General features: G+C 48.1%; 1 protein-coding gene across 1 annotated transcript; it reads right to left on the bottom strand.

Annotated features, from left to right (window-relative positions):
- Positions 1–3,739: 3,739 nt before the first annotated feature.
- CAVIN2 (caveolae associated protein 2) lies at positions 3,740–13,559 on the bottom strand. The gene is made up of 2 exons (XM_040562213.1): positions 13,128–13,559; positions 3,740–6,302 (listed from the first exon to the last, which is right to left on the bottom strand). Exons 1-2 carry the CDS (start codon positions 13,515–13,517, stop codon positions 5,511–5,513), a joined length of 1,182 nt encoding a protein of 393 aa, XP_040418147.1. The 5' UTR covers positions 13,518–13,559; the 3' UTR covers positions 3,740–5,510.
- Positions 13,560–19,305: the final 5,746 nt, after the last annotated feature.

Here is a 19,305-nt window from a genome sequence, read left to right as displayed (position 1 = left end):
TTGCACGGAGCATTGCGTTTAGGCAGTTAGGCTGTGCCTAGTACTTGATCTAAATGAGGTATGTGCACATGGTCTGTGGTGTCGGCATCCCCTGAGTGCTCTTTGTTCCTAAAACAAAGTTTCTTGCACGTTTTCAGCATCCAGCACCGTTGGCGTCACCCGCACCTCTACAAAACGTACGAGTTGCCCAGAAAGGCTGCAGAGTTGGTCCTTGGAGTTCCAAACCCATCTGGCCACAGTCCTGAGAGACCTGCTCCGAGCTGCGGTGTTGGACCCCGCTGTCGCCAGAGGTCCCTGCCCGCCGCCACCATTTGGTCATCCTGGCTCTCCTGCTGCATCTCACCGTGCTCCGGGTTCGGCCTGCACAGGGACTGCTCCTGGATGAGGTAAGGCTTGCAATTTACAGAGAGCATAAATAGGTGTGGGCAACGTGCGGGTCTATACGTCTCTGACACTCCTGTCTGATGTTGTCTTTCATACACAAGTGTAACACAGTTTGGGGTTTGATAACTTCAGGCTAAGAGGTGGAGTCAATGGCAGATGGCATTACAGTGACCTTCTGTTCCTTGAGTTCAAAAATATGAAGGCGATTGTTTCTTCTTCCAAACCTGCAGGGAGGCGTTTTTGAGTCCGTGAGTGATTGATACCATGTTAGCTGGTGTTTAGCTGTGTGCCAGCACAAGCCTGTGCATGCTGCTGCAAACTGGTGAGGCGAGACAGAGCCCAGTGTCCTCGGTGCTGCAGGTCTGGGTTCAGGTTAGCTGTTTGGTGTTGCAAAGCAGTGAGACAAGCCTGTTGTCTCCCCGTTTCAGATCGTGACTTCACTGCATGTGGGTGTGCTTGGTTGTTTTGCTCATCTTCTTTCCTAATTCTGCTCCTGCAACAGACACCTTGGGTTTTGTGGGAGCTTTGCACCAGCATGCAGCAGACTGCATTGCAGGGGAAATGTGGGAGACAGCTGTGGAAATCTCTGGTGATGATCTGGTGTGATCATCTCTTGAGCTATCCCAGGGAGCTGTGTGGTTAAGTTGCTCCCCAGCCAGGTTTTCACTTAAGGAAGGAAAGAGAATGGGATTATTTCTGAATTAGCTGTAGCTCTCTTTGGGCTGTGTATCGTAGCAGTGCTCGGTGAGAGGAGAAACACGGGAGAGCTGAACGCCCTCAGTGGGCAGAGCGGCGATGCTCGTGCCACCGTGCAGCTGCCCATCATAGCAGGGCGTCCCGCTGCGCTCAGTTCCAGCTGCCAGACCCCAGTTTACTAACTGTGGTGGGGAGGACACGAATTCCCTTTCAGAAGATCAGTATCATCTACAGTTAGTGAAAGCAAGGAAACTTCTTCCCCCTCTTACAAGGGAAACATTGCCGTGGAGGCTTTAGGAGCCACCCGGCTGTAATGAGTAACGAATGTACTGGGCTTTGTGCGGTGTTTAGATCAGCCTGGAAAAGGGAAAATAATGGGAGTCTCCTCTTTCTGCCTGTGTGTTCAAACGAAGGAAAATCAAAGCTGTTCTACTAGAGCTATATATCAGCTAATATATTTTAGGAACTGTGGAATGATCATAATTACAAAAAAGTCCTCCGGAGAGAAATTATGACTCATAGTTTATGTTCTCTTTAGTGTTGCTATGGAAGAAGAGGTTAGTGCCAGTGGTCACGCAACGATATTAATCTGTGATCTGAGAGGAAAATAAATAACCATCTCTAGCTTAACCTAAAGCAGATTTATTCTGTTCCAGCAGCGCGCTGCGTGGAAGGGGATAACTGCGTAAGGGAAGTTGGAGATGACATTGGTTATCAGCACGAGGTTAGGGAGAGCCCCTTGCTTCAATTAGTGCACACTTCAGGCTCAGGCATGCGGCTTGGAAGGAAAAGAGGAAGGGAAGAAAGGAGTATTGATCAGAAGGAGGGCAGGAGGGATCAGCCACCACTGAAAGCTGCAGAGGTGCTGATTAAAATGTCTTTGTGCACCCAGCTTGGCCTTGGTGCTGGCTTTAAGGTGGTTTGTGAAACCAAACCCTCGCAACAGGCAGTTTCAGGCGGTGGAAAGTGGCTGTTGGCCTTTTTTCCCATTTATTTGGGAAAGTGAGGGCGGTGAACCAGCTGGTGGAGGATGCTTGCGTGCTGAGTCAGCACCTCCCGGCTGCGCTGGCAGCTGCACCCGCACCCTGCCTGTTGTTTTGTTGCCTAGGCAAAGCCCTCACTGGGGCCAAACTTTGGCTTTGCTCTGCTGCTGGTGCTCTTTGCATGTGAGAAAGCTGCCTGACATCTTCCTCATGGCACCCAGGGCCGGCGTGCCTGTCTCAGGGGCTCACCGTGTGAGTTTTGTACCTGCACGCTCGGTTTTGTTGTTACAAACCTGAGCTATGCACGCTCCTTGGTGTACAGTCACCAGCAGCAAGGGGTCAGACCCTCGCTTGGTGTTTTGCTCGTGAGGCATCAGTCAGCACCTCTCTGGCACTGCAGCCTGTAACAACAAATGGCTTTCGTTGCGTTGAAGGGTACACGGGTATATTTCAGCCTCTGGTCCTTTTCTTCTTCGTCCCTTTCCTTTGTTTCTTTAATCATCAAACAAGTTTCAGTCGGGTGAGGGTTTTCACTGTAATTTGGCAGTGAAGTGCTGCAGAAAGCCACTCTCTGTGCCTTTGCCCAGAGCAGCCTGCCCATGGGGGAGCAGTTTGGGGGGCAGCAGGATGCTCTTCGTCATTCCCCCCTGAAGCGGACAGAAATGTCAGCTGCATGGTTGCCGTTTCAAGTGTCCGCAGTTACCGTGGCAAGGAGGGTAAACCAGCAGTTTTTTAAGAAGCAATTGTGTGAACAAACCTGTCACCACCAACGTGGCGTACCCCTGCATGTACTTGACACCTACCAGCATGACAAGGTCCAGGCACATATTTGAGATGCTCTGAAAGGCTACGAACGCTGCCACAGTCATTCTTCGTCCTGAAACAGCAAGTTTTGCGGACTAATCTTTTTGGTTAGGACTTGAGAAGGGAAGGAGAGGGGAAGGAACAGACCGGAGGACATCTAAGGAGCCTGAGCTGCTCACTCTGGTGTATATGAGAGCACAAAAGCAGATGTTTGTGAATTGAGTCATTGTCTTTCCCTCTTGCAAAGCAAGTTTTCCTCTTGTTAGGGCTAAAGACCTGCTTGTACTTGTAAAGTTGTGATGGAGAAAAAGTTTTTAGTTCTGCAAATGATCACTGTGTGTGTAGTGTATCCTGAAGCGGGTACATGGATTAACTCATTAAGGTGTTTAATACCTGTGTTTTCTATGCTTTTTGCTGAATAGCATTGTAATGCTCTTAAATCATTGCACCTGTGATTCATGTCAGCATCTGTAAACCTGGACAAAGCGTGTCCAGGGGCAGTGTCTGAATTGCAGCTTAGCAGGACAAACAGACCAGGTGTGTCTGGGAGTGCAGTGCGCAGAACACACAGTTCAGTACAAATATGCTTTCAGGACTATTTCAAGCGTTAGAAGTATGCTGCAGTCCAAAAAGAGTGCAGGAGGAGCTGGCAGGTTTGTGGAGCTGCCTGGCCGTGTTCAGATGTGTTGGAGATGTGGTAAGGGTCTGGGAAGCAAAGCCTGAGTGCTGGTGTTCGCATCGCTAAATAGCAGCGGAGGGGGAGAAGGAAAACGGAATAGGTACAGTGGGACACCTGTCATAAATGCTTGGCCTTTGAATTTAATCTCTGCTGTCTCCTTGCACTGCTTCTGCCAAAGACTGACATGGCCGTGTTTCATGTTATGCTTTTATTTGTCATATTTGTCATTAGTTACAAGTAAAAACGCTGGAAATCCATTGTAGTTAATACAAAATAAAAATATAGCTGCACGAGTTACGCCATGATTTTCCTTGCGAACAGTATCTCCTATATGATGCCATATATTTGAGAGCTTAACTCTTAACACTACTCGCTTACAATAAGCTCTTGTCAACTAATTTCCAGTGTGATTTACTGGTCACAGATATGGCCCCTGCAGAGCAATATCTGTTAATCATTTCACAATGGTATTTCTGTTGTAGCTTTTACTTCCACTATAATTTGTGATTTTAAATACAAGTTGAAGGAAGCAAACTTTTAGTGCAATGTTAAGCATCAGTAGAGTTATATGTATATATTAAAAAAAAAAAAAAAGACCCACTGCATAAACAAACAAGGATGTAAGGTGACAGTTGTGGGTGTTGTGCTTCCCTTTCCTCCCCGCACCCTTACCTTTGTATAGTGACAAGAATGGGCATTCATAGTGAACAACCTCCTCTGTAACCTCTCATTTTCCCCAAATTTTGAAAAATTAAACATGCAATTTTGAGAAAAGCTATTAGCAGAGAATCAAATCTGCTTTGCAGACTCTTCCTTGCAAGAACTCATCCCTGCCACCGCATTCAGTCCCTAATGCAGTTTTCCCTTTACACATGCCTAAAAGAGCATTTTCTCCTTTTTGAAGTAATTGTCCTTACATCCCTGTAACTATCTAACTCTTCTGTGTAGATATAGCTCTATATATGAAATAATTTGTAAAAAGATAAATTATGCTATTTCCAAAATACTCTGAGATACAAAGTTGTGCAGGTGCAAAGTTCAATAGTATATTGCTATAAGGATTAAGAATCAATTAATTAGTGTTATCTGAGTATATATTCTTAAAGCTGGGAGTATAGATTTAATATTGTCAGGTTTTGATTTTGCCCCTTTTTTTTTAACGTTTCATAGCATTTCATACTTCAGACTCTTTCTGTTTCTACCAAATTCCTTTTTTTTTTTTTTTAGATTTATGATCCATTACAGGTACAGTACCTGATTACACATTCATGCTTGTCACTAATGTATTTCCATAACTCCAGTAGATTGAAAAACATCTTCTCATTTCCATACAAACGCAGTCATTTCTTCTAAGCGAGAGACTACTGGCAAAAAAATCTTGTGCCCATTGAAATTGATGGATCCAACTTTTCAGTTTTGCTATGCCCTCTGCTCTTCTGGCCTTACGGCGTGGCGGAGCAAAGCCCCCCACCAGCTATAGGGGCACACAGCTACCGAGGCTGTTAGTATTCACAGAGCATAGCGAGGAAACCGAAATCAAGTGTTCTCGTCGGTATTTCTACATTTACATACAAAACTACTCACAGTGCTAGGAAAATCTGTGAGGGAAGAAAATAGAAATGTTTGGGTTTTGACTACTCTCCCTGCATTTCTCTGACCCAGCTATAACAAAGCCAGCCAACTGGCTTGCTTCTGCTAGACATACTCTTTTCCTGCTAGTCTCTTACACCAGCTGACAGCATCTCTACATTAATAAACACCAGTGAAATGGCCTAAAAATTGGAGCACGTTGCAGCCTGTCGTTGACCTCACTCACTCTGCGTTCCAATGTGATGCAATAAATTATCATTGCAGAGAGCAGGCTGGAGGAAACTGGATTGCCGCTACCACCTGTGTAGCAGAAACCAGTCACTCGCCTAGGCAAAACCATGCGTATCCAGAAGGCGGAGGAAGGCTCAGATATTTTATGCCATTTGGTTTATCTGCAGAACCGCTGCTTGGGTCGTTTCTTCGTCGGACTCTTCCATTTCCCCGCTGACCGGTTTGTTCCTTTCATCATACAGTTTCTGGCTGGGAACTTCTAGAGGCACCCCATACTCTTCATCATCTTCAACGATGGACAGCTCGATGTTGTTGTTCATCACGGCGCTCCCTTCCATCCTGGCCTCCTTCTCTAGAGAATCGACAACTGCTTTGCTCTCCTCGGTCAGAGACGTGGTGGGTGTCATATCTGAGTGCATGTCGGCGAACGACATCTCCTCCTCGTTCTCGGCTTGGTCGTTGCTCGCAGTTTCTGCGGGTCTGTCCTCGGCTTCGGCAGGGCTTTCTCCTTCTCGGCCTTTCTTCACGTTGAACGTGAGGGGCGACACTTTGAAAGCTGAACTCTTGGAAGAGGAGGATTTCTGATGATGTACTGTAAGCGATTTCTTGATTTTCTCTCTCCGTTCAGGCGAGACGATCTTTGTGCCGATCTTGTTCATCTTCTTCTCGATATTCTGTCGGGAAAACGCTTTCTTGAGGCTGTCAACCTTCTTCAGGCTGGATCTCTTAAGTTTCTCAGCTCTCGATTCTTCTGTTTTCTCCTCTGCACTGTCACCCACATCATCTTCGTGAGGCATGTCGTCATCTGAAGACAACTCCACTGTATGCAAGGTTTCTTCCAGTGTCTTGTTCTCATCCACAGGCTCTTCTTTTCCTTCTGTGATGCTGGGAACAGGCTCTTTTGCAAAAACACTGGCAGGGATTTCATTTTCCTCCTGAAAGAGTTGACAATATTTGAGTTTCATAGTTCACAGGACACAAATTTAATAAACAAAGCGCAACCCTGAACAATTATTTTTTTTCATGAGATGAAGGCTGCTGAATATTTCTCGTTGTTTCAGTATATTTAACCAGTAACAAGCCACTCAAAGCCCACTGAACCATTATCTGATACAGTTTAAGACTAATGAGCTGTCAACTGTACGATTTCTCTTTCGGAGTGAGTTGGGATGTATACAGAATGTCAATCCTGGTCTTTGTCATTTAAATTAGGTACTGTTATTAAACAGTTTAGCTATGAAGTTGTGCGCCTACCCCTGGGGAGAAGGGATGGTATCGTGGCTGAGGAGGCCCTGTTACAGACCTTGTGTTGACCTAAAGAAGTCGTGTAACCCAGTAGGGCCTTCGGTTTCTCTAGGCAAAGGCTGGGAATGTCTCTGCAGAGATGCTGGATGCATCTGACAGGCAAATGCAGTTAGCATCTTCCCCTTATTTTGGAAAAAATGCGTGTTGCTGTTAAAACCGGATTGTTGGTACTGAGAAGACTTGAAAAAGCAGTGAAGCTTCTGGCTGGCACCGGGCTTAGCAGGATGTAGGGCATGAGCTGCTATTCCCTCTTCTCCTTTATATCATTGTAGTGGTCTGAATGTTACTTTCAGGAGTCGAGGCAGTCAACTTTTGCCCACTGGATGCATGAGAATAAGGTTCTGGGAGACGCTCCCCACTCCCTGCCTAAGTCTACTTGCCTTGGGTGGCAGGTACCGTCACTGCCATGGCCTGAGGTCTTTGGGGAAGAGCTGTCGGAAGCGGGGCTGGCCAAAAGGACCACAGCTAGTGTCAGTGTGCCATAAATGTGCTTGGAAATCCTCCGTGCTGCATAGATGAGTATGCTCAGGCACTGGGGGAATGCCTCTTGTCCTCCTGGGGAGAGGACGGGGAGTCTGGGGAAAATCTGTCGATTTCTTCTCCCACGGGTTTTGCTGTAGCCAAACAGCCCAGGATGGTTAGAGCATGTGCTGTTTTACCGCTATTTACAGCACAGAAAAAAATGATAAATATGGTTGGTGTATTGGGAAATATTAAAATGGTAAATTTGGTTGGTGTATTGGGAAATATTAAAAAATGTGGACAGGGCAACTCTGGAGAAAAAAAAAAAGCATACGACATCCAAAAATAAACAGATGTATCGCATAAAAAACAGTGGTAGTCACTTCTAGTTAAAAAGAAAATGATTGATTTTTAGAAACAAAGCCAAGAGAGGGACTGGAAGGAAGGAAGGTATCTAAAAAGCAAGCAGACTGAAGAAGGGCAAAAGGTGCAGCTTGTACGGAGCCCCGGCAGCTCAGGCGCAGCACAAGGAGACACCTGCCCGTGCCAGGAGAGCAAGGCTCCCAGCACACGCACGTGTCCTCGCTGGACTGCTGCTCCTCACACCTGCATCCTCTGGGCTTGCTTTATCTATTGCATAAGAAAGCAGTAAGTGCTGAGAGAATTGGCTGCAATAGTCTCTTTGTCCCCAGAGATGTGGGCCTGGGATTACAGTTAAAGGGGTAAAAAGGCCACGCACGCTTCCAAGTTCATGCTCATTGTTTCAGGGCTGAGCATACAGTTATGATTGCTGAGAATAGTGCCTCGAGTTAAATTTGCTGGCAAGGCTGCATGAGGGTGTCCTGATGAACAAGCAGAAGATGCCACACTACTTTGTACATGGCTGTTTTAAAAACAAAAGAGCAAAGTCTACCTTATGGCATTCCTGGAACTCAGCAATACGCCGGTGAATAATTTTACACCAGTGGGACCAAAGTGTGTTGGTGAACATCCCTTGAGGATATAAAAATGAAAATTATCACAAAATTGATGGTTGGGTGCAGTTTGGGTGCTCTTAAGGCTTCCACATGCTTTCCGGGATGAGAAGCCTCTCTCGGGTGCACTTGCACAGGCAATGCCTTCTCTGCAGCAGGACACCCAATGAAGCCAGCACCCTTCTCCATGCCACCCATCCAATTGTTGCAGCTATCTGCAGCAGTGACCAAGATATCAAAAACAAAACCAAACAAACCTGCACTAGCTGTGAGTGAACGTAGCCCTGGTACAAATATTTGTATTTCTCTCCACTGTAGATAATGAAACGTGGATTGTGTGAGTGGGTGCAGTGCTAAACTACTCCCTAGAGCATGAGAACTTGGTATAAAAGGTAATTTACTCGTCTTGTGCGTTCTTTGCAAACCTAGCTAATTGCGTAGGGTTTTAAACACCTCAGTGTTCAGGTGTGAGCGCCTGAATGGAATAGAAAACTCTGATTTTAATGAGGAAAGGGGGCTGTAGCTTTTGAAGTATCAAATCTAGGAAAGTGGCATCATACGAAGCTGACCACTGTGGTCTGATCCACAGGTGGGTCGGCACGGCTCCTTTCAAGGACAGATTCGTGCTGTGCCTGACGTGGTCATGTTAAAGTTTTCATTAAACTACTGCATGATGTCCCTGGAAAACGCTGGCTTAGATTTTATTTCAACTTCTATCATGTTTGTGAGCAAGTAGAAGGGAGACTGTCGAACTCCATATTTACTAAAAGAAAAAATAAATCAACCAAACTTCTCTCTCCATACATTAATGAGCTAGTGACTCAATTAAAAGCAGGCACTAGGTGGTCTTTGGCTATCAGATAGTGCTGACGTTCGAGAAATCCCATCTTGGTCTAAGCTTCCTGCATAACCTTGAAAAACAGCAGCCTGTGGGCATCTATTACTCTGCTTGTAAAATGGGAATGACATGCTTTCCTATCTGACGGTTGTAAGAGACCTTAGGATCACAGGAACCGTTAAAATGCAAATGGAAATAAATTAGGTAAAAGGCTTTGGAAATACAGAGGAGGTATAGCAGAGGTGCTCTGTGGTGGAACAGCCTTTTCTATTTCAAGTAGAGTTGCTGGTATCACGTCGTAAGTGGGCTATTGGTAACTTTTCAGCCTAACACAATTACGTGGCACCTGTGTTCTGTTTTGATACGTTTTTCAAGTAGCCTGGTATTCCATTTAGGAAGACGAGAACAATACACTTAAAAATGCCAACTGTTACAAACTGCATAGCTATTTTCCATGTAAAAAAACAAACAAACAAAAAACTTTGATCTTTTCCTCTTGATCTAATCAAAAATTCAGAGAAAGGAGCGATACATCTTATTATTTTTACGTTTGAGCTCAAAAATGGTACCTGCATTTTCTGACACAAGTTTGTATCTAGCCTAGCGGCTCTGAGTTTTATTTGTTCCATGTGGGGTCTGAACAGAAGCGTGCAAGTTCTCCGTGCACAAGAGCTGTTGTTAACACCAGCAGTACTTGCAAGGCTAAAAGCAGTGCCCTGGTTTTCTCTGATAAGCCATTCTTAACTTCCTGCAGGTCACCATCTCACCCACATCTGTTACTGCAAAAAAGGTGACATCCGTAACGGGGTAGTGCAAAACTCCACGTAAACGGGGGGGGGGGGCGGGGATTTACCTAGAACTGCTGAGTCTCTGGTGATGCTGAAGGGAAAATCTTTGGCTTTGTTTTGGATTTCTGTTAGATTTGCCATACTGCAAGGAGTAAGAGGCCTCAAGAAGAGGAGACTTTTCTGCGCCTACGGCAGTTCATGCTGCTCTGGTTGTGGATGGTGTTATAATGCCTAAACGATTACAAGCCTCACACTTGTTTTGCTACACAAAATAGGTATTTGTCAGAAAATGACTAATGCTTCTAAAACCAGCAGTGGCTCCACCTACTTTCCCTGAGGCATGTACAAGCTCCTCAGACCAGGGTGTCCCAAAGCTGCTGGGACTGCGGGTGACGAGGAGGATGTTGCTGGCCACCATTTGCACCTCCTGTTCAGACTGGGGTGCTTTGGGCTTGGCCACAGCAACCCTCTGCCCCCACAGCACAGCTGGATTGAGTCCCGAGAGCCTCATGAGATATTTTTTGTTGTTAATCAGTGTAAGAGTTATCAATATAAGAGTATTCATTTGGGGATGAAGCATTTACCAAGAGCAGCATCTGAAAGGGGCTTGAATATTAGGGTGCCTGACCCCTAAGCTGTAATTTTGTCATATTTTATCTGGCCTATTTGCTGCTAAACGTGACATCTTATTGAAAAATTAAACACCAGCCTTTTTTATCTTGTATTTTGCTTCTGCAGCTAAAAATAAAACAACCTACCAAACCGCCACCAAAAACCTGGTCATGTGGCAAGCACAAAACAGAGGGGAACAATGCCAGAGCTTAACGAGGATTTTTGAAACAGTCACTTCAGTGTTTTGCTAAATTGCTGTGTCATTTGTAATAACTTTTGCCTCCTCAAATGCTCGGATGCAGCGCCATTGGAATATGTCACCAATTAAAAGAAATGCAAACTAGGAACAATGCGGACAGTCTAGGGAGAGAAAACTAGGAGCATTTGAATGGCAAATATGTAAGTAGCTGAACTTTCCTCAACGCAGTTCACTCTCAGGATGTAGGCTGGGGGAAAGCTGCTGCTGGTGACTTGCGGCATGGTTTCAGAAAACAGTCATGTACGGGGGATGTGCTCAGTGCTCCTGCGAGGTGTCGGGGAGCTGGAGGCACATGGGGAGCGAAGCACAGCTGTGTTCTCATACTGAGCTGCCTTCTCAGCTGGGAAAGCAGGGCCTAATGAGACCTGTGTGAGCTTTGTTTTTAGTTTTAGTCAAAAAGAAGTCTCCCCAAACTGAAGAGAAGACACGCATCCAGACTTCCCTTTGTTTTTAAAGAAATCTGGCATCAATATGGCTTCATTGACTTCTCCTTCCTGCTATTGTTTTTCTTTGGAAAATTATGGTCCCCCAGCCGGCCTTTTGCTCTGTTTTCCTCCCTGCAGTTCTCCTGTGCTGGCCGGCAGCTCGTCCCACCTCCAGCTTCGGCAGGCCCATGGGCGGTTGCGTGGCAGTGGGTGCATCGCTCGGGCTTCTGGCAAGGCCCCCTCTGGGTGCGGCCACTTCCCAGTGGAAAATCCCAGCTCCTCCCAGCAGAAAGCCCCGGGGCTGCCCTGCAGCACCCCAGTCAGGGCCTTCACTGAGCTGTCATCCTCCTTTGGTGGTAGCCACCCTCCAGGAACATGGTCAGCACCATCCTCGTGATGTAGGACCTGGTATTAAGGGAAGGCTCTGACTCAAGTAACCAAGGCTTTGACTTTGCAGCGCTGTTCAGCAGCAGGAAACAAGCTGTGGGGAAGCTCCTTGTCCTCTGACCCCTTCGTGGTCAGGATTTACCTTCACCCACTGCTGCAATCACACCCAGGGGCAGCAGCAGTGGGGGTCCCACCTGCCCAGCACACACACAGCTGTGCGTTTTCCTGCCCTCTCCCTGCCACTCCTTCCTAAAACACTAACATGTTAAGTGCTTGGAGAAGCCCAGGGGCACGCGCCTTTCAGTTTAGCTCCTTCATGGACTAATTTCCACATTCCTTCTGGGGTGGAAACTGCCCTGCTCTGGACAGGCCATGGCTCCTCCTCTTCTGGCCTTGCCACCACAAGCTGTCATTTTGGGAGAACAATAAGCAGGGAGGTGGGGGCTTCCTCCCTGGGAGGACGTGCCTTGGGCACTGGCCAGGCTGCCAAGCTTTAAAATTTTTTTTTTCTCTCCCCCAACAGAAAAAAAAAAAACCAGCCTAAGGAGCAGAGTGAGCAGCGGACAGCTGTAACACGTTTGCTCTCCTTCCCCCCAGTATGTTGTGTAGGTCTATTTTTTTTCCTTTCTATTTTTTTTCCAGATGTAAAAGTCATGTCCTGTGTTTAGTTAAAGCTCATGCCGTGCTCTGTCCAGCCCATTGCTTAAAAAGGGGAAAATATGCAAACTGTTGCTATCACTGGATGGGCTCCCAGGAGTTTTAGCTGAGTTTTTAGCTCCTCTCTGAATGGGGTGGGAGCAGGGCTGCGGGCTGCGATGCCGCCCTGCTCCTGGGGGCAGAGGGATGGGTGCTGTTTGGGGGCTGCCAGCAGTGAGCAAAAGGAGCCCCTTCCTTCCCCGGGCTTGCCGAGCGTTAGCAAATTGGGAACTTTCTGAAAGTTTCCTATGAGTTAACAAAAGGGGCTCTTTGCCCAAGTTTGTTAAAAGTTAGGAAAACAGGGATCTTTGTGCCAAGTTAGCGAGGAGTCAGCGAAATGGAATCCTTCTCAGAGCTTGCTACGAGCTAGCAAAATGGGCTCTTTCTCTGCATTTGCTAACAGCAGGAAAAGGCTCTTTCTCAAGGTTTGCTGAGAGCAAAATGGGATCTTTCTCAATACTTACTAAGAGTTAGGGAAGGGGGCCCTTTCCCCTAGGTTTGCGAAGAGTTTGCAAAATGGGCTCTTTCCCCAAGCTGGCTCAGGGCTAGTGGAAAAACGAGATGGAGAAAAAAAGCTTGGAGAAAAAAAAATGAGGGCCTTTTCCGCAAGTTTGCAAACAGTTAGCGCACAGGGCCTCTTTCCCCACATTAGCAAAAGAGGCTGATTCCCCTGCGTTGGCCAGGGCGTAGCCAAACGGGCGCTTTCTCCGAGTTGGCGAAGAGGTGGCAAAACGGGGCGCTTGTCCTCAAGTTTGCCCACGGGTAACAAAGCGAGGCTCCTTCCTTGTTGGACGGTTGGTGGAGAAGGGCTCATTCCCTGGTTTTGGTAAGAGGTGGTGGAGATGGGGACCTTGCCTCTGGCTGGGTAGGGCCAGCGGGACAGGACCTTGTCCCCAGGCTGGATAGGCCAGCGGGACGGGCCCTGTCCCCCAGCTGCCTGGGCCCCCTGGGGTCCCCGTGCCGGGCTGTGCCCCCCGTGCAGCGCAGCGCAGCGCAGCCCCCCGGCCCCCTCACCTGGAAGATGAGCACCTTGAAGCGGTCGCGGCGCAGCAGCTGGGCGTGATGCTGCTCCAGGCGCCGCACCTGGGCGCACTGCCTCTCCAGGCGCTCCCGCACGGCGCGGGTGTGGGCGCACACCTTCCGCGACTTCTCCAGCAGCTTCTCCACCGCCTCCCCCGTGGCCCCGTGGCTACGGCACAGCTTGCCCAGGTCGCCCTGGATGCCCCGCACCGCTCCCTCCAGCCCCCGCTGCCTCTGCTCCATCTGCCGCTGCTGGCCCTCCACCGCCTCCAGCATGGACACCAGCTTCTCCAGGAGGGCCAGCACGGTCAGGGCGTTCACCTGCCCCCCGCCGGCCTCCGCCGGAGGCGGCGGCACCGCGCTGCCCCCCGCCGCCTCCCCCATGGCCGCCCCGGGACGCGCCGCCGCCGCCCGCCGCCGCCGCTCTTAAGCGCTGCGCATCCCCACCCCGGGGGAGGATTTTGGGACGAGCCCGGCCCCGGGGCTGGCCCGCCCCGGGCCGCCCGGCACCGTGGCCGGGCCCCCTTCGCCCTCCCCGGGTGAAGCAGCGTGGTGCTGCCTCCTTGGGAGCATCGGTAGGTGGCGGGAGACACCGCGGAATGAGGCGGGGTGGCGGCCCCGGTGGCTTCGTCGTCGCGGGGAGAGGCAGGGAAAGGGGCCGTGGAGAGGGGACGAGGCCTCGGGGCTTGAAATAATAATAGCGATAGTGGTAATAGTGGTAATCATAATAGTGATAGCGATAAGAGCAGCATCGTCAACGGTGATATCATCAACGGTCATATCGTCATCAACAGCAATATCGTCATCGACAGTATCATCATCAACAATCATATCATCAGCAGCAATATCATCATCGTCAACACCGATAATAATAACAGCAACGATAATAATAGCAGTCTGGTGCTGGACAGCTCGCTTGGTGGAAGGAGCACCAGGAGCTGTTTGGCGGGCAGGAACACTGACCCCGTTATTTAGAATAATGCACAACTGCTCCCAGGGCTGATCCAAAGTTGGTCGCATGGGGGAAAGGCTCTGAACTTGAGCAGGCTTTGGTTGCTCATCCCTGTGCTGATGTTCCCAAGCCCAGGACATTTCTTTTTATCTGCTGTGCCTGGCGTTTGCTTGGCAGCAGGACTGCCTGTTGCAGCACGGATAGTTTTGGTCGTCATTTCTAACACTTGGGTGTATGCAAGTCCTCCATGACTTTCCTGTAGACTAAGAGCATGGATTATTTGGAGTCCGAACAGCCCTTTTCTCTGTGTAGGAAACAAAATATTTTAATAACACTGCCTTAAAAATGGATCTGAATCAATGGCTTAATGCAGATGAGTTAGCTGATTCAATCACCAAATGGTCAAACCCCTGAAGGTCCTGCAGCACTGCTGTTGTTACTTCATTTTGTTGTTTTTGTCACTTTTTTCAGGCTGCAACTTGTATTTTGCAAGTTGTGGGAGCTTGAAAAAAATGTATTTGGTGAGTAAATTCACTTAGGAAAAAACCCACTGAGTCTGCCAGAGTTGTCAACAGGGAAAGTATGCCGGGACTGTAAAATATGCGGGCTGGGAGGGGAGTGGACATATTTTAAAGGGAACAGGCCCAACAAAACCCTTGTGTTCCTGCCTGCCCTCCTGAGGAGCACTACCTGCTGTGTTGTTCCTGACCCACTGGCATTTTCCCAGGCTCCCACCACGTTGCTGCCTTTTTCTCATGTTGGCCAGGCTGTTCTGAGCCTTCTCTGGAGGTCCTGAAGGTTTTTGAGGTTCTTCCAGCTCCTGGCCCGCTGTGCATCCTAGAGAAAACCTACGGCATGGTGGTCAGCACGAAACACAACAACTATTTTCCCTGTTTATCCCTCGCCCTGGTAAAGCAAATCCAGAGACAACATCACTGCGTTAGCAGCAAGGCCCCTCAGCACCCACCGTGGGCCACTCCTTGGGGTCCCCATGACTTCGGAGGGTCTCCCTGGGGTCCCCACCCCAGGGACACGCCGCGGGGGAGCGGTGGCACGGGACCAGCAGTGAGCCAGCCCTGGGATGGTGCCGCTTCCAGCCAGCGCTGAATTCCAGCTGTGGGGTCTGACACCAGCTGTCAGGTCTGATTGCGCGTTACGTTTGTAACAAAGCTGTCAGGTTGGCTGGGCTGCCTGGTCTTTGAGGAATCGGAGTGTTTTGATCCAGTTTTTATTATTTTTTTTAAGCTTTATCGATTAGTTCAGAAGAGTAGTGGAGGAGGTTTTTTGCCAAGTTGCACTGCAGGTTTTGCTGGTGAGAAACTTCATAGAGGAAAACGCTTTACATTTATTTAGAAAGAAGCAGCATTAAAGAGATTAAATTTATCAGGGTCATCTCCTGTAAGTCAAGAATTCTTTTCATGTAAAGTCAGTGTGCGTGAATTATACGGGCAGAAATTTGAGGTTAACTCACTCATCAGTCACATGATGCTGGGGATAATAAATGTTTTATGCCGGAGCATTACTGATAATTTATTAGGCATGGAATAATAGGTAAAACAATATGACAGGAGTGGAAGGAGAGGGGAGCTAATAGGGGAAGAAGAACGGCAGGGACTGTAGACATCATCCTCAGCTTATCGAATTTCACGTCAAAGCTCCCACCGGCTTTAAAGGGATTGCATGAGGCCATCTACCCGTGGAGAGTTGGGAGGCAAAGAGCTGATTAAATCGCTTCTGGCCTGGCCCCTCTCCTAGTGCTAAACTCAGGCCATGCTCCTGCCCCAGTGGCCATAGGAGGGGTTTATGTGTCACCTCTGGTCTGGGGCTGGTCCAGCTGCCAGGCAGGGACACTGCAGTGACCCAATGGGAGGGATGTCCCCCTCCTCACGTGTAAGTCACACTCGGTTCTGCTTCATTTCAGGTTGTCTCGGAAGAGGAGGCATTAAGCAAGGTACAGAAAAATGAGATTAAGTTGGTCCCTCAAACCATAATGCTGCCTTTTAAAAATATTTTAAAAAATAAAATCCTGTGTATGTTATGAGCAGGTTCACCGGTAGCATCCATTTTGCCTTGTGCTATAAAATTGTTATAGAAGAAAGGTAATTACAGAGGCACAGTGATGGATTTACATTGCATTTGTCACTAAGCACTCAGTTTGGACCAGTACAGCGAACCCAGCCCTGGGGATCACTAACTGGCTGGCTGTGGCCCTGCTGAAGCCTCATTTGATCCACTGATCATTCACTATTCCAGGCAGACAGGGCTATTGCTTCGTCTCTCCTGTCCAAATTGGGGGCTGTTGCAGGCTGGAGTCTTATGAGAACAAATATATGGGAGTGGGAAATTTGGAGAGTCACTGCTGGGAGAGATTTTAATATTTTGGGGAAGAGAAAAAGATGAGGATGCGTGGCAGGAAATGTATCATCATAAAAGAACATGAAACTGCAATTTTGCTCTCTTGCGCAAATGGCATCCAGCGGAACTTAATATGCAACGAAGAAATCCACTTCCACTTTATCGGCCAGACTAATCATGTTATGCACAGGAGACTTCCTTTTGCCGTGTGCCAAATAGTAATAATTTTGTGCAGACTTGTAGACAAGTAAAAAAATAAGCCACATAAAAATACCATATGTGCCAAGCATTTTCTGTGTATTTCCTCAGACGTTTGAGGAGCTCAATAATAAACTACAATTTTTCTTTGAAAAGCAAATTAAGTTTATGTGACAGGGGAAAAGAATAGCTTCCTTAGCTTAAGATATGGGAGAATATTTCAGGCACTCGGTTGGGCTTTTTAGCAGCTTGAACAAAAGCGAGGTCAGGACACCAGCGGACACAAATTGAACAGCATATGGGCAGTCAGGCTGGGCTTGGCAATTCGTTGTTTTCATCTAGAGAATATGTGGGGCACCGTGCAGGATAGGCAAGTCCATTAGTATCAGAATAATGATTAAAAAAAAAAAAAAAGGGAGGTGATATTAAAAGGACGTGGAAAATGGCAGGATCTGCAGCATGGCCCGTGGGTACCTGCTGGGAACTAGCTTTGCTTTTGGGGTGAGGACCCAGCTCGATCCTGTAAGCATCCTGATGGATGTGGTGTTCCTTCTGATGGAGGAGGTGTTCAGTGGCAGGCAGATAGCCCTTCTGCTTTCTCTTCCCTCCTCCACTAGAAGAGAGTAAAAATTAGAAAGCTTTTAGAGTTTGCACTGAATGCACATGGCTACTTTTTACACCAGAAGCCTTTTTATTACAATGCATTTTCAATGATTTATTTTCTCATGGAACTTTTCAGGGAACGCTGGGCAGAACAACCTTCCCGGCGAGGACGAGGACAGCCCGCACCCCTGCAGCGTGTTCCCGTGCTGTTACAGGGGGCTTTGCTTGAGGCGATGCCTCTTCCCCACGGAGGGGAGCTTTCTAAGGGTAAATCGGGGTTACGATCAGTGTTTTGCTAAAAAGGAAGCTGCGTTTCTCTGGCACATTCCTCGGGACTGCCATTATTGGTAAAAAGCTGGCAGAAGAGCTTTTCCTCACTTGTAATCTGGTTGTTTGGAAGACGAAGATAATGAAATCACATTTAATGGAAGCAAATAGTGCATTAATTATGTGAGAAGCAGGTGAATTTAGGCGATCTGTTTTCTGCAGATAATTGGGTGACTCAAGCAACCTTCTACAGACGTACCGCCGTGTGCATCCCTCGACTCTTTTATTTGGGATGAGCAATAGCGGAGCTGGAGCCCGGTGAGTGTCTTTCCCTCAGTGCCGAGGCTCCTGTCATGTCGTGTCCTGCTGCTTCACGGTCTTCAAGTGACATCGCAGGAGATAACAGTGCAATGCAAAGCGAAGCGTCACAAACACAACGTGGCATGTCCAAAACAATACTTGCTCTTAGTAGATCAGTTACCCTTTAAAAGCGAGCGTTTAGGTTTGTCCTCAGATAATTCGATGGCTCCCATCTCTGGTAGGAATGATATCAGCCTGAGTTACTCCTCCTGATGAGCAGCGATGATGGGACAGGAGGGCATGGAAAGGATGAGAGAGCATCACGCTGGGGGTGCACATCCCTTGGCTCAGTCTCACACCCCTGGTCAAGGCAAGGATCACAACAGCAACGTAAGAGAGAGGCGAACAGCATCCACCACGGGCCGGCTGGCCTCAGTTCTTCGTGGTAATTATTTTCAGTGGCTGAAAACACTTATTAATTTAGTTATATGAAAAGCTGCATATTTTTCAGAGCCCCTGTTGAGGTTAGAAGAAAAAAAGGTTAAATCAGGTACCGAGCATCCGTGACGCATAGTATTAATATCCTATTTATTATCACACAGCTATTAAGTGTTTTTATGCAGAAAGATTGAATAAGCAGAAAGTCCTCTACATAGGACACGGCTAAAATGTCAAGCTGCAAATTAGTTTGTTTACTCAGCGAGCACCGAGGCTTTCCGAAGCGCTCTTTTATGTGCTGTCATCCCCTGGGTTGCGGGCAGCAAACTTGTATTCAAAGCAAAGCCACGAGCTGGGTGAACTGGTTTTTTAGCCTGGGCACAGATCACTAGGAGTTATTTACAAGCGTTGGCTGCAGCGCTGAGCCCTTAACCATTGCTCTGTGTTTCAGATATCCAGGTGCTGGTGCCCTGGTGCTGCCTCCCTCCCCCAGTTCAGCTCTGCCCGTGCTTCCCGCTGTCACCCCAGACCTGCTGGAGATGGTCTGTCTTCTGTGAGAGAGGAGGGCGAAGCCCCCTGCCACTAAGAGCTCTTTGCCAGCTCTTGCGTTGGTTGGGGTTTGTTGAATGTGTTTGAAAAAAATTTTGGGAGAAGTTTAGGTTGTCTAGGAACTGATGGTGGGACAGCCATCTCCTGCACTGGCCTCTTGCTGGGCATCAAATCAGGATGTCCTTCCTGAACAGATCAGCCCTGACTGCTGCTCATGCTGCCAACACAAAAATCAATTAATCCCTGCCACATGGGCTGCTCCAAGCAGGAAAGCAGTACATGGCAAACTGGTCCGGCCCTGCAAACCCTTCTGTGTCTGTCACAGAGGGCCTGTCAAAGGGGAATGACCTTGTTGCTGCTATGAGATGAGACAGATGTGAAGCGATGACCCAGATGTGTAAGGCATCCTGTTGCTGGTCCTCCAAACCCACCAGCTGCTGTGCCCTTGCTTTTCAGCTGCCTCTCGCACTGCTTGCATGCCCGCACCGTGCTGCTTGAGTAACTCCACAA

The sequence above is a fragment of the Cygnus olor genome, chromosome 6 (assembly GCF_009769625.2).
Source record: "Cygnus olor isolate bCygOlo1 chromosome 6, bCygOlo1.pri.v2, whole genome shotgun sequence".
Taxonomy (NCBI): domain Eukaryota; kingdom Metazoa; phylum Chordata; class Aves; order Anseriformes; family Anatidae; genus Cygnus; species Cygnus olor.
This window is presented reverse-complemented; position numbering and strand designations above follow the sequence as displayed.

Excerpts from the sequence above, each read along its gene's own strand:
- CAVIN2 (XM_040562213.1), bottom strand. The coding sequence starts at position 13,517 with ATGGGGGAGGCGGCGGGGGGCAGCGCGGTGCCGCCGCCTCCGGCGGAG. Across the intron at positions 6,303-13,127 it reads TCAAGGTGCTCATCTTCCAG|GAGGAAAATGAAATCCCTGC; the intron begins GTGAGGGGGCCG and ends CAACTCTTTCAG.